The sequence below is a fragment of the Rhinatrema bivittatum genome, chromosome 3 (genome assembly GCF_901001135.1).
Source record: "Rhinatrema bivittatum chromosome 3, aRhiBiv1.1, whole genome shotgun sequence".
In the NCBI taxonomy this organism is placed as follows: domain Eukaryota; kingdom Metazoa; phylum Chordata; class Amphibia; order Gymnophiona; family Rhinatrematidae; genus Rhinatrema; species Rhinatrema bivittatum.
Window position 1 is genome coordinate 262,719,283 of NC_042617.1, and position 13,467 is coordinate 262,732,749.

The following is a 13,467-nucleotide window of genomic DNA, read 5'->3' on the forward strand; positions in this document are numbered from 1 at the left end:
ACCACCGTGACAGTCAGTTCTGGAACTTTTTGAGTTTGGTTGTATGCAGTTTAATATATAGATAAGTAAGCTGTGAGCCTTAAATTATGTCTTAAATCGGCAGATTACTCATTATTCATGTGAGGGCTCGATGGAGATACCATGGGGGATGATTACAGTTCCTCCTCAATTTTTCTGGGATAAGGGTGTATTATCCCAGGATACGGATGTGCGGGCGGGACATATTTCCTACTCTATTCATGCTCATACTCCTACAAGAGGAAGCGATTCCTCTTACGCACACGGTAGTAGCCCATGAGATTGAGCTACAGGTTATTACATCTGAGATACACTCACCTGGCACCTAAGACTGATCCATATTATAGTAGTTCGTCTCAATAGAGCTTGGTTGGAGTCTGCAATGGGAAGGGCTGACCATGTGATGGCGGGGGTGGATTTTGAATTATATGATGGCGACTTTTAAATTTCTCTCTAAATGTCAAAGGCCTTAACTCTCCCCGAAAGTGTAGTTTATTGTTTAAGGAAATAGGGCGCTTGCAGGCAGATGTGGTATTTCTACAAGAGACTCACCTGTGGAAATGTTACCAGGGTCTGCTGAAATCTGCTAGATTTCCTCACCAATTTTGGGCGGCGGCCTCACCCACTACTAAATATACAGGTGTAGGCATTTTGATACATAAGGACTTACATTTTGAACTGAAGGAGTCTTATTCTGATCCTGAAGGAAGGTTTGTCATAGTCAAAATACTAATGGGGGGGTGGGGGAGTTATTCTCGCTTGTTTCCATATATGGTCCAACATTACATAAAGATATGTACTATCGCTCTCTAAGCCAACTGCTGGTGACTAAATTGGAAGGTCAGTCAGTGGTTTGAGGGGACTTCAATATTACCCTTAACCCTAGATTAGATAATTTGAAATGACACTAAATCGGCTAGAGCAGCTTTGAAAGCGCTGATAAATAGTCAGGGAATGGCGGACGTTTGGAGAGCTTGATGTCCCACCATGCGGAACTACACCTTCTTTTCCAATCCTCATGAGTTATTCTAGTTTGGATATGTTATTGGGAAGCAAACGTTTGCTCCCCAAGGTAGTGGTGGCTGACATCGAACCTATCCTTTGGTCTGACCACGCCCCTGTTTGGATCTCAATCTGACTTCAGGAATATGATAAGGGTCACAAATTCTGGAGATTTAATGATGCTACTTTTGTTTCTCAAATACAAGACAATATACAGGACTACTTAATTATTAATGATACAGGGGCAGTGAGCTCAGTGACTGTGTGGGAATGCCTAAAGGTGGTTCTCAGGGGTAAATTTATAGCAAGAGCGGTGTTTTTAAAGAAGCAAAGGGAAAGATCAAGGGCTAAGCTACTCCTTCGGCTTAAAAACTTAGAACAAGCCCATAAACACATGGGATCACCCAGAGTCACCTTTGCCCAAATAGCTGCTATCAGAAACCAGATAGCGTCCATAGAGTCGGCGGCTTTAGCACATCAACTGGAACTTCTGCAACAGAAGTTTTTCGAGGGAGATAACAAAGCCAGGAGACTTTTAGCCCATGCTTTAAAGAAGAGACAGGCACAATCAATTATTATAAAGATAAAACAACAAGATGGCACTATGTTGACGGACAATAAATCCATCCGACAACATTACCATCAGTTTTATTCTGCACTATATGCTATGGATGAAAATATTAGTTCGGAGGCCATCTCTAGCTATTTGGACTCTTTGACTACCGGAACCAACAGATGCTCAACAATTCATGTTAGATAAAGATATATCCGAGATGTAAATCATAGCGGCTATAAAGTCTCTGAAACCGGAAAAGTCATCTGGTCTGGATGGGTACACGGGCAGATTTTATCAGGTTTTCGCTCGCTATCTGGCCCCTGTCATAGTAAAATACTACAAGGCACTGTGGGAAGGGGCTTCTTTATCTTCTTTGGCCAATACAGCAGGCATTACGGTGTTGGTTAAGCCGGGACGTGATCCCACTCTTTACGGCTCGTATAGGCCAATTTCTTTAATAAACCTTGTTTTAAAAATCCTGGCAAAAATCTTAGCTACGCGCATGAATAGCTTTATAGCTCAACTTATTCATCCAGACCAGGCAGGATTCATCCTAGGGAGACAAGCCAGCGATAACATTCAAAAAACTTTGGACATATGGTGGGTTAACAAGCAAGATCTACCTGCATTGGCTCTCTCGGTTGATGCCGAGAAAGCCTTTGATATGGTGCATTGGCCCTATCTTTATGCTTTATTGAGGAAAATGAAGTTTGGGGAACATTTTTTGCAATGGCTACAGCAATTATATAATCAGCCACTAGCATGTATCAAAGTAAACGGTGGGTACTCTGATTCCTTCCTGGTGAAATGAGGAACTAGGCAAGGCTGCCCTCTGTCCCCAATTTTATTTGCCATCTTCCTAGAACCCCTGGCCATTAGTGTATGGAGGGCTCCAAATATTAAAGGTATTGAAGTAGGACAGTTTTCTTTTAAGCTGTCCCTATTTGCGGACGACATTCTGATTACAATCACGGATCCGGAGTCCTCGCTGCCCAGCTTAATCACGGAGATGGAAATTTTCAGTAAGGTGTCCGGATTCCGGATCAATTGGGAGAAGTCAGATTCTCAATATTAACATACAGCCTACTCTGGAATTAAGACTTCGAAGCCATTTTAAATTTAAATGGGCCCGACAGAAAATAAAATATTTAGGGATATATATTAGTGTTCAACAGAATATGTTTCATATTAATTACAATACCTTGTGGTCCAAAGTCCTGTTAGACCGGGAGGAGTGGAATAGATACCGGATATCATGGCTAGGCAGGATAGCTGCCATTAAAATAGTTTTACCAAAATTACTGTATCTATACCAGTCTCTAGAAAGCTGTTTTGTCTAAATGGCAGAAACGGATAATAATGTATATTTGGGGAGGAAGGAGGCCTAGGGTAGCCAGGTCTACCCTTTTTCAATTTCGCCAACAAGGGGGGCTGGGTGTCCCCAACCTCAAAAGATATTATATGGCTGCAAAATTTAAGATCTTTGTGACTGGCAAGGACACATGACATTAAGCTCTGGGTACACTTCAGTCAACAATTAATGGATGCTATCCCGCTTTCTAATATATTATGGCAACCTACTTGGTGTCTCCGACCAAAGGATGTGCTGTCGCCCTCTATGCTACTTTCCTTAGACCTTTGAAATGCTAAGGGGCACCTACTCACTGGCCTCAAGGAATATCATCAGAGTACATATTTGTATGCTAATTGCAAGTTCCCTCCAGGGTATGCCAATCCGGCTTTTCAGGTGTGGAGATTGAAGGGTATACAAACCTGGGGTCACCTATGGGGCGGGCTGGATTTGATACCATTTTCAGAGCTGCAGTTTAAACTTAATCTCTCCAATTCGGATATCTTTCCGTATTTACAACTGTGGCATTTTGCCCACACTTCTGCAATTTGTGGACCTTTAAAACAGGATAACTCTGCATTCAAGGTGTTGTGCCAGAAGGCTGATCAGACCACTAAATTATTATCACAAATGTATTCCCTTCTGGGGAACCAGCCCTTTAGCAAAACTAAGCAAATGACCTTCAATGCACCTTAACACAGAAAGAATGGGAGGAGATCTTTGGGCGAATGGGCAAGGGTCTCATGGCGGCTTCTATACTGGAAAATGCATTCAAATTGCTACACCGATGGCATTATTGTCTGGCTCAATTGCACAAAATGAAGCCATACATATCCGATAAATGCTGGAGAGGATGTCTACTTGTGCTTTGATTAGAGATTTATGGCATGATGTTGAGTTATGGTTAGGACACCTTTTCAAAGTCTCTATAAAACTTCTTCCCCAGCAAGCTTTATTGGGCCAACCCCTACAGCTGATGGGGGACTATGACAATAGCCTGCTTACTTTTATTCTTACTACAATTAGGCTTCAGATAGCTCAACGATGGAAGGCGAGTCACATCCCCACTTTAGGAGGGGTGCAATCCATGCTAAAGAAAATTTATACTTTAGCAGAAATTACAGCTCACCTCCACAAATCTCTTGGGAAGTTCCTAAAAATTTGGAAATCTTATAGACTGTGGCAGGAGAAATATCAGAACACAACAGGGAACAATGGTACAATTGCCCCTGTTTAGCTACTATTGTGAAGTATCTCATTGGAGGAGTACTGGAGGAAGGGAAGGGGGTTGAGGGGGGAAGGGGGGAAACAAATGAAAGACAACTTTTTGCTTTGTTCATAAGGTTTAATATTTCTGTATTTATATATTATATTATACTTATAACAGGATGTAGAAGCCGGTTGGCTTGTTGTCTCAAGTTCTTCAGGTTTCTATTATCAATGTTTCCTGAGGATATGCTTGTATTATAGGAGATGTTTAGCGACACATAGGGGACAACATGTTTTTATTTCATGGACTTGTTGCAATAAATGCATTAGTGATATATTAACTTGCATTCATATTATATCATTGTTTCTGGTCATCTCTGTTATGTGATCTCTGCATTAGTGTTGTATCAATAAAAAATTTTTAATTAAAAAAAAAAAAGATGAATTGGCAAATTGAGAAATGGGTGATAAGAGAAGGGGGCTTTCGGGTTCGGCAAGGGTGGGCGTGGGATGTGGACGAGGGTTTGTTCCGGGGTTATGGAGTACACTTGTCGGACATGGGGATGGATCTTTTTAATAACTCCTTACAGGAAGGAATAGAGCATGTAATTGTCAGAGGTTAGGGGCCGCAGTGGGAGAACAAGGACGACTTAGGATGTCGTTTGTGGCGGAAACCCAAGCCAGAGTTATTATTGGAAGAATGTAATATTAAAAAGGAGAAAGGGGAGGGGGCAACTCGTGTAGTTGGGGGGGCCGCTACACGAGATGGGCTGTGAGCTGCGAGGCTGCTCAAGGCTAGGGCTTGCCCTTGCTGGTGGTGAGGCGGGGTAAGCAGGGGAAATAGGGTGGGTATTTGCTTTACCACTGGGGCGAGGTGGTAGAGGCAGCAAGGAGGGAGGAAAGGGAGGTGAAGATAAGGGGCGGGGGGTTGTCATGATTGATTATGTTATGATTTTATATATATTTTGAGTAGGCTCGGGTTAAGTTTAATAAACTGCGGCCTGTTTTGAATGACTTGCGGGGGGGGGGGGGGGGGGGAGGATGAGCGAGCTGAGCGCATGTCTTGCCTCCCCGTGTTATAGAAATCATGATGATCTTAGACCATCTTGAGAGCACTCTTCCACACCATTTTGGAAGCAACAAGAAAGGGGAGACAATTTTAAAATCTCCCCCTGGAGCACCTGGTGAAAGCATGCTATTTAAGATGATCAATTTTCCTTTATTTTTGTTCTAATTCTTGTATTTAAGATACATTTTATATTGATATTGTTTTTGTGTCTTGTTTTTAATCTGCCACACCCCAGTGGAAAAGCAGGTAAATAAATCTAAAAAAAAAAAAATTAAAAATAAAAAGGCTGAATTTACATAACCATCTTCTCTCAATGACGATAGCCTCATGTACTAAAAATCTAACATTTTACACCTCTGGTACTTGGACTCCATAGAAACATCTAACAAAGAGCAGGGAAAAGAACTGAGGCGCAAAACTATCTTACAAATCACACACAGTGGCAGAGGGCAAGCCTTGAACCTGTGTTCAAGGACTCTCCAGTGATCCATGGCTGCACTGTATCTTAGCTTCAATGACTGGGGGGGTGAAGGGAGACAGCTCAAAACATGAATCTGTAAGAAACACTGAAAAATGCCTAGTGAAAATCAGACCTATGCATAATTTCTGAAGCACTTTTCATTTTTGTCTTCAGCAGAACAGACATTAACACCACACTTTTGATGAAACTGTGCATAGTTTGCGACAGCCACCACTGTCTAGGTTCTGGTAAATCTCAATAAAGGTAAATACCAGGGCTGCAGTTACTCAGGTGAAATCTGAACCTGATTAACCAGCCTGAACGAAAATCTTAATTAACCATGCCTCTGGACGGAAGGACTGAATCACTGCATAAGCACTTTTCATATGTGTTGAAAAGTGCTAAAAATAACTATACACACATTCACATCCTCATTAAGGTACCCAGCAGAACAGCCCTGATTGCAATAAACCAACCAATTTAAATCAATCATAAATAATGCATCTAATTCTTTTAATTAAGGGGTAAGCAGTTTTACCATTTTTCTACACTGCTGATTAAAAGAAAGTTATTGAGGCATACTTGAACTTTCTGGTTACATGCAACTTGTTTAGACAAAGGACTTTCTTCTAAGGTAATTTATTTTCAAGCATACACTGTTTTCTACTCACAAGCTGTACCAAAAGTAATATAAAATCATCAATACGCTATGGAAGGAACCAAGGAAATCAAACAACCAGAAAACTCAAAAGGTCTAAGTTAAAAAATAAAAGCTGATCCCTGAAAAAGAAAGAAAAAAAAGCACAAATTTTAATCATGCCTTACCACAAGGGTAGCTCAGGACCTGGATGTCATCAATGGCCATGTAACCATTTTTCCCATCTGAGACTTCAGCTTCAAATATTACCTGTCAAAATGCAAGCAAAAAAAAATGTTTGCAATGCCTTTTTTTTTTTTTTTTTTAACACTCTGCACAGCTCCCTCAGTGCTTCTGTGGATATAAGAAAAACCGCATTTTGCTATTTTGCTGAATTTCACAAAATATTTTGAACATACAGCAGAATATTTATTGCTTAGGGAAAAAAAAAGTTGAACCCTATCTGTGAGCAGTACATTATTTTGAAAACATATATACTTTTGGTAAACTTAATACATTTGCCCACAATTCTTTTGAATTTGTAGGATCAGTTATGGTAGCATATATATCACATATCGCCTTACATCCCGCTGGATTAGAATTAGCGCATATGGACTATGAGGCTGCAAATGGCACAGGGGTAGATCTTAAAAAAATACGCGCGCACATACTTTTGTTCGCGCAACCGGCGCGAACAAAAGTAAGCCAGATTTTATAAGATACGCGTGTTGCTGCGCGTATCTTATAAAATCTGGGGTCGGGGCGCGCAAGGCTGCGCAAAATCGGCAGCCTGCGCGCGCCGAGCCACGCAGCCTGCCTCCGTTCCCTCCGAGGCCACTCCGAAATCGGAGCGGCCTCGGAGGGAACTTTCCTTCCGCATCCCCCCACCTTCCCCTCCCTTCCCCTATCTAACCCACCCCCCAACCCTACCTAAATCCCCCCCCCTACCTTTGTTGTACAAGTTACGCCTGCTTGAAGCAGGCGTAACTTGTGCGCGCTGCCTCGTCAGCCCCCGGCACAGGCCGCAGTGCCGGGGGACTTGGGACCGCCCTCCCAGCCCGCCCCCGAAGCCTTGCCACACCCCTAGACCCGCCTCAGACCGCCCCTGACCCCGGGCATGCCCCAGGACACGCCCCCGGCCTTCGGACACACCCCCAGACACGCCCCCTCCCACCCCTTTTACGAATCCCCGGGACTTACGCCCGCCCCAGGGCTTTACGCGCACCGGCAGCCTATGCAAAATAGGTGCGCCGGCGCGCGTAAATCTGGAAGGATTTACGCACGCAGGGCTTTTAAAATCTACCCACAGTGTGCACACAACAGAACCCAACCATATCTCATTCCCTGGGAGGCAATTTATCAAGTGGTGTTTAACAAATACTAAATCCAGGGATTCAACAGAATCACAGGGGATTATGAATTTAAAAAAAAAAAAAAGAAAGAGCAGTGTTAAAAATAATATTAAAGTGTAAGGTATACAATGCTGGTTGCCATTACAGCTTCCTTATGATACAGTACAGTTTTGCACAATTTCACATTTAGCACATGAATTGTATGCCAGATTGATTGTTATGGATATACTGTAGAAAACACTGAAAATGTCTGCTAGATCCTACTATGTGCTTATGCTTTTTCTCTGAGTAATTTTTATTTATTTATTTTTATCAGCAGCTAGACAAACTTTTGAGCCTGATACATCTCTCTTGGAAAGGGAATAGTATGCACCTGAGGGGAATGGTTAATAAAACGGAAAATGTCATAATGCCTCTATATCGCTCCATGGTGAGACCACACCTTGAATACTGTGCACAATTCTGGTCGCCACATCTCAAAAAAGATATAGTCGCAATGGAGAAGGTACAGAGAAGGGTAACCAAAATGATAAAGGGTTCTTATGGCCTGGATTGGCCACTGTTGGAAACAGGATGCTGGGCTTGAAGGACCCTGGGTCTGACCCAGTATGGCATGTACTTATGTTCTTATGGAACAGCTCCCCTACGAGGAAAGGCTGAAGAGGTTAGGGCTGTTCAGCTTGGAGAAGAGATGGCTGAGGGGGGATATGATAGAGGTCTTTAAGAGCATGAGAAGTCTTGAACGAGTAGATGTGAATCGGTTATTTACACTTTCGAATAATAGAAGAACTAGAGGGCATTCCATGAAGTTAACAAGTAGCACATTTAAGACTGATCGGAGAAAATTCTTTTTCACTCAACGCACAGTAAAGCTCTGGAATTTGTTGCCAGAGGATGTGGTTAGTGCAGTTAGTGTAGCTGGGTTCAAAAAAGGTTTGGATAAGTTCTTGGAGGAGAAGTCCATCAACGGCTATTAATCAAGTTTACTTAGGGAATAGCCACTGCTATTAATTGCATCAGTAGCATGGGATCTTTTTAGTGTTTGGGTAATTGCCAGCTCTTGTGGCCTCGTTTGGCCTCTGTTGGAAACAGGATGCTGGGCTTGATGGACCCTTGGTCTGATCCAGCATGGCAATTTCTTATGTTCTTATGTTCTAAGTATCAGGAAAATTAAAATTGGGGTTGGCCCAAAATTCCAGCAAAACTAGTGCCCTGCTATGCAGGCAAGCTAACTTTGAAGATTTGTGGAGAGGCAGGAGAAGAAGCAGAAGAGATAATAGGAGGAAGGAGGCATCATGTGAATTCTTTGCTTGTATCTTTCTTTTTTGAGTAAACAAAGTAGAGATCGGTATATAAGAGAGACCTTTATAGGAAATAGCCAGACTCTGGCCGAGTTTCGATCTTGTTTTCCCACCTGGAATTCAACTGTATATGTCCCGATATTTATCTCCAAGTATAACTTCTCACATATATGCATTTTTTAGTGTTTCATTCGGCTTGACTGAACAAATATACTCCAGAGATACAAACAAAATAATGTGATCACATTCTCCAGAGCAGGATTACACACTTATACAGGCTGCTATATAACAAAGATATTGAATTTTTTCAAGAATTTCCTCAATCATATGTAATTGTTCACTACTTGTTCAGCCTGTACCCCTTTTTAGAATTCATAATTATGTTATACCTTCCCGTGAAATAATTAAAGTATAACTGGGGATACAATAGGCACATGTTTTTAGCGTTTTATAGCAATAGGTGCACCACTTGTTTTTAGGTTTTATGTATTTATTCTTTTCAATTATTTAATTTTATCTAGTTTTATTTAGTTGGTTTTGGTTTTTTAATATATTTTGAATATATTTTGATATTCTTATTTTGTATTCATCTGTTCATTTACTATTTTATTTTTCCTAAAGCAACTACTTGTGTAATAACATTATAGACAAAGTGGAAACACAACTTTGTGGCATTAGATCTACATACATGCGAAAAGCTATTTTTTATTTTTAGCTTTTACTTTCCAGTTCTCATTTTTTTTTATTGTTCATTTATTTATACTTTTTATTTACATCCTCCACTTGATTTTGTTACATACCAACACCAAGTTGTCCTCTCCAGTAATTCCAAGATTAGTTCTGTTTGCCATGACTTATTGGCACAGTTTCGGTTCAGTTTGAAATTTGTACCCTTGTGTTTCTCTACAGGCCATTTTGATGTCCTTACACGTATGCATGTTTTATTATTTTGATTTGTTTGTGATGTCTAACATCTATACATGTTGTTTATTCATTTTGATTTGTTCATTTACTATTTTATTGTTCTTGTATATGTGTTCTTGTATATATGTTAATTTTATTTGTATTCTGATTTTTAATTTTTAGTCGCCCCTGAGGCAGCTCTTGTCCAAAGAGTGAAACTCGGCCAGAGTCGGGCTATTTCCAATAAAGGTCTCTCTTATATACCGATCTCTACTTTGTTTACTGCTACACAGCATCTTGTATCAGCTTCCGATTTGTTTTCTGGGTCTTTCTTTTTTGAGCCAGAGAGGTACTGGGCCATTAAGGTCTATTTCAAAATAAGGTTCTTTCGCGCTATTACCAAAAAGTCAGGAGCATACCATGACTTGAGTAAGGTAAATCAAGTGAAACACAGGTCCTTTTTGAGTTTACAACAGTATTTGTCTTTTTTGGGGGGACAGACATTTTCTTAAAACTCCTTGGCAAATGTGTTGTTCAATATGAGGGTGACTTTTTTTTTAATCCAGAGCAATTGTTCAGAGGGAAACTGATGTCTGTAATCCATCTTTGTTCATTAATTTGTATGTATCTGCATTAAAGTGAAGAATTAATGTCATGTCAGTTATATATTTTTGCAATTTTTTCCATTTCAGGATAATTCTTTTGTCATTTCCTTCTCCATATAATGGACTTTAATTTCCCAGGTGTTATTTGTTTTCATTCGTCTATTTCACTATAACGCTTGAGTGATTAATACCTTGGTTAAATTTCTTGTCAATGATTTTCTATTTAATTTTATGAAAAGGTTATAAATATTAAAAAAAAAGCTTCTGTTTTGTATAAATAAAACAGGCTACCTTCAGGACTAAGTTTATCAGTGTATCCAAGGTCTTGATTCAATTGGAGCATGAATGTTTCAAAGTACTTTTATTTAAATGTTAACTATATATCCTCTGTAGGCAAAACACAAAAACTCAGACTTTTTGCAATGTTTTGCTAAAACTGCATGGCTGGAGGAATTGTTCTTATGGGTCTAAGTAAGGAAAGGTTGTCTGTGAACAATGCACAGTTTTTGTTATACTTGCCAATCAGTATTTAAAACAGTTCTAGAAAGCTGTCCTGATTATGCGGGTGGTAAGCACTGTGCACTCCCATGCAGGTAGTCCTCAGTTTGGTCCCGGGGGGAACCATGGTCATTAAGGGTCACATCCTAGTGCCAGATTCAGGACCCATGATTCAGGACCCATGATTTCTGGAAGGAGCCCTGGTGCATACACCCCTGGTCCAGGACCATCACTGCAATGATTGGACTACATGTAAATTAGAAGGGGGTATAAAATAAGGGGGGAAAAATTCCCCAGGTGGTTGTGAATGGAAGGCTCATGGCACCAAGATTCTAGCCCTGGTTCTGGCTGAGCTGGAAATACAAAGCTGCAGGAGGAAACTGCTGGGTCAAAAATAGTAAAACTGGTCTGGAAATTAAAAAAAGCCTTCAGAGAAAACAGAGAAGGAAAAGGAGAGGAGGATTAAAAAACAAAACAAAAACTAACATACACAACTTCAATATATACACTTTTTCGGGGGGGGGGGGGGGGGGGGGGGGGAGAATTGAATTCCGACTGAAAATGCAAAGGAGAGAATTTTGATGAAGATAATTGGATTAGGGTGGAATTTAGATTGTAGACAATAGAAAAATCCATAGAAAATATAAACATTAAATATTTCTATCATGTGGCTGGTTAAAGAGCAACTATTCTAAATATTGATACTCTAATGCAGAGCTTTCCAAACTGTGTGTCGGGACACGTTAGTGTGTCGCCTGCAGTGTGCAGGTGTGTCGCGCAAGCCCGGTCAACTCTGATGCGAGTTTGGGCTTTTTTTTTTTCTAGAGATTCACTTTTTTTTTTTCAGTTTATGGGTTGCTTATTATTGGGTGATTTTTGCTGTCAATCGCGTTTTTTTTGGGGGGCTTGGTGGGTGGAACGAGCCCAGCCATCCTTGCATTGGCTGCTGCTGCCGATGAGGCCTGGCCATGAGGAGTACTGATTGCAAGCAGCAGTGTCTGGTGATCATGGAAGGGAGTGAAGCACTTAACTGGCAACAATCAAAAAGACGAGGTACATGAGTGTGGGGGGCCAGACATGTGCTGGGGGGAGAGAGATGAGTGAGTGAGGGGCAAACGTGCTGGGGGGACAGACATGTGCTTGAGGGGGAGAGATATGAGTGTGTGGGGGCCAGACATGTGCTGGGGGGAGGAGAGAGATGAGTGTGTGGGGGACAGAATTTGTTTTATTATTGTTTCTCATAAATTATAACAATAACATGAATCTTGGAATATATATTTTTAATATAAATTTAAGGTTTTCATGAGATAGGTTGTGTCGTGAAACATTTTATTTATGTATATATTTAAGGAAACATACATAAATTGTCGAAATATGTTTCGTTCGTTTAACCTTTAACCTCTGGTTTACTAGTAGACTGAATTACTGTGTCCCGAAATTATGTTTGTCTAAAAAGTGTGTCACCAACATGAAAAGTTTGGAAAGCTCTGCTCTAATGTATTTGTGGATATCACAATCTACTGGGGAATTTGATTTGTTCATGGCAAGATCAACCTTGGTTTTTCTGAGAAAAGCAGTATATAAATTTGTAAATTAAATACAACAGTATTGTTCCTAGTAAAATGGTCTGGGAGTGTCTGAGATGTCACACAAAGAGGGCCCCCCCCCCCCTGCTTATTCCCTCACCTACTACTCGACATGCAACATTAAGCAGGTGATAAACTCCGCCACTCAAAATTGGGTCATATTCTTCTCCAAGCAGGAGCACTATAGTCAGGTGGAACTAGTAATAACTCTTAAAAACTATATCGGAAATCAAACACATACATTAATACATACATACTGCATTTACATTATTCTCTGCAAACCTTCTAGTCTGCAACATGAGCACTAAAGGAAAATTTCAGAGGTCACAATCAATGTCTGAGAGAGATCTAATCGGCCTTATCACTTCAACAGTGTGTTTAGCTCAAACCTTTTTGACTGTCCAGTCTGTTTTAAGATAAAAAGAAAGATTCTTCCAAGTTTGAATGCCAAAGCTTGAGCTGATCCACAAGTTAATTCCACTGCCGGAGGCTGAGCATTGTATTGAGATTGTGATGTACAGAAGTGATTGCAGTCATGACAGATGAAACCATACAACCATCGAGAACTTCCATCTGGAAACAGAATGAGCTTCTGCATACCCTGCTGTTTTCTTTTCTTCATTAATTGGAATCCTGAAGTAGTTACATGGATCTAATGCTTTTGCAACTACAGCACTATTTCTGGAACCCTTCCTGAATTGGAAAGTGAGAACCATATCCAGCTTAAAACAAGAGGTTGGGCTTTCACAAGGAGGGACTTTTTCAAGGCATTTAAAAATCAAAGGCGACCATGACTTCAGAACCATAACCTAATTCTAATGCCACATAAATATCACATGCACACAGAGGATTCACTACAAAACATTTCCAGCAGAGTAGCATCTCAGTGAAAGCAAAATTTAAGGGACAAATTTGAAAAC

At 40.6% G+C, this 13,467-nt stretch overlaps 1 protein-coding gene across 4 annotated transcripts in view; it reads right to left on the reverse strand.

The window, feature by feature from the left end:
* PTPRK (protein tyrosine phosphatase receptor type K) overlaps nt 1-13,467 on the reverse strand; it is a 1,381,492-nt gene that overhangs the window by 797,272 nt on the left and 570,753 nt on the right. For all 4 annotated transcript variants that reach the window (XM_029594541.1, XM_029594542.1, XM_029594544.1 and 1 more), the window contains exon 4: nt 6,491-6,572. In XM_029594541.1, coding sequence (XP_029450401.1) covers nt 6,491-6,572 — 82 coding nt within the window. The remainder of the gene's footprint in view (nt 1-6,490; nt 6,573-13,467) is intronic.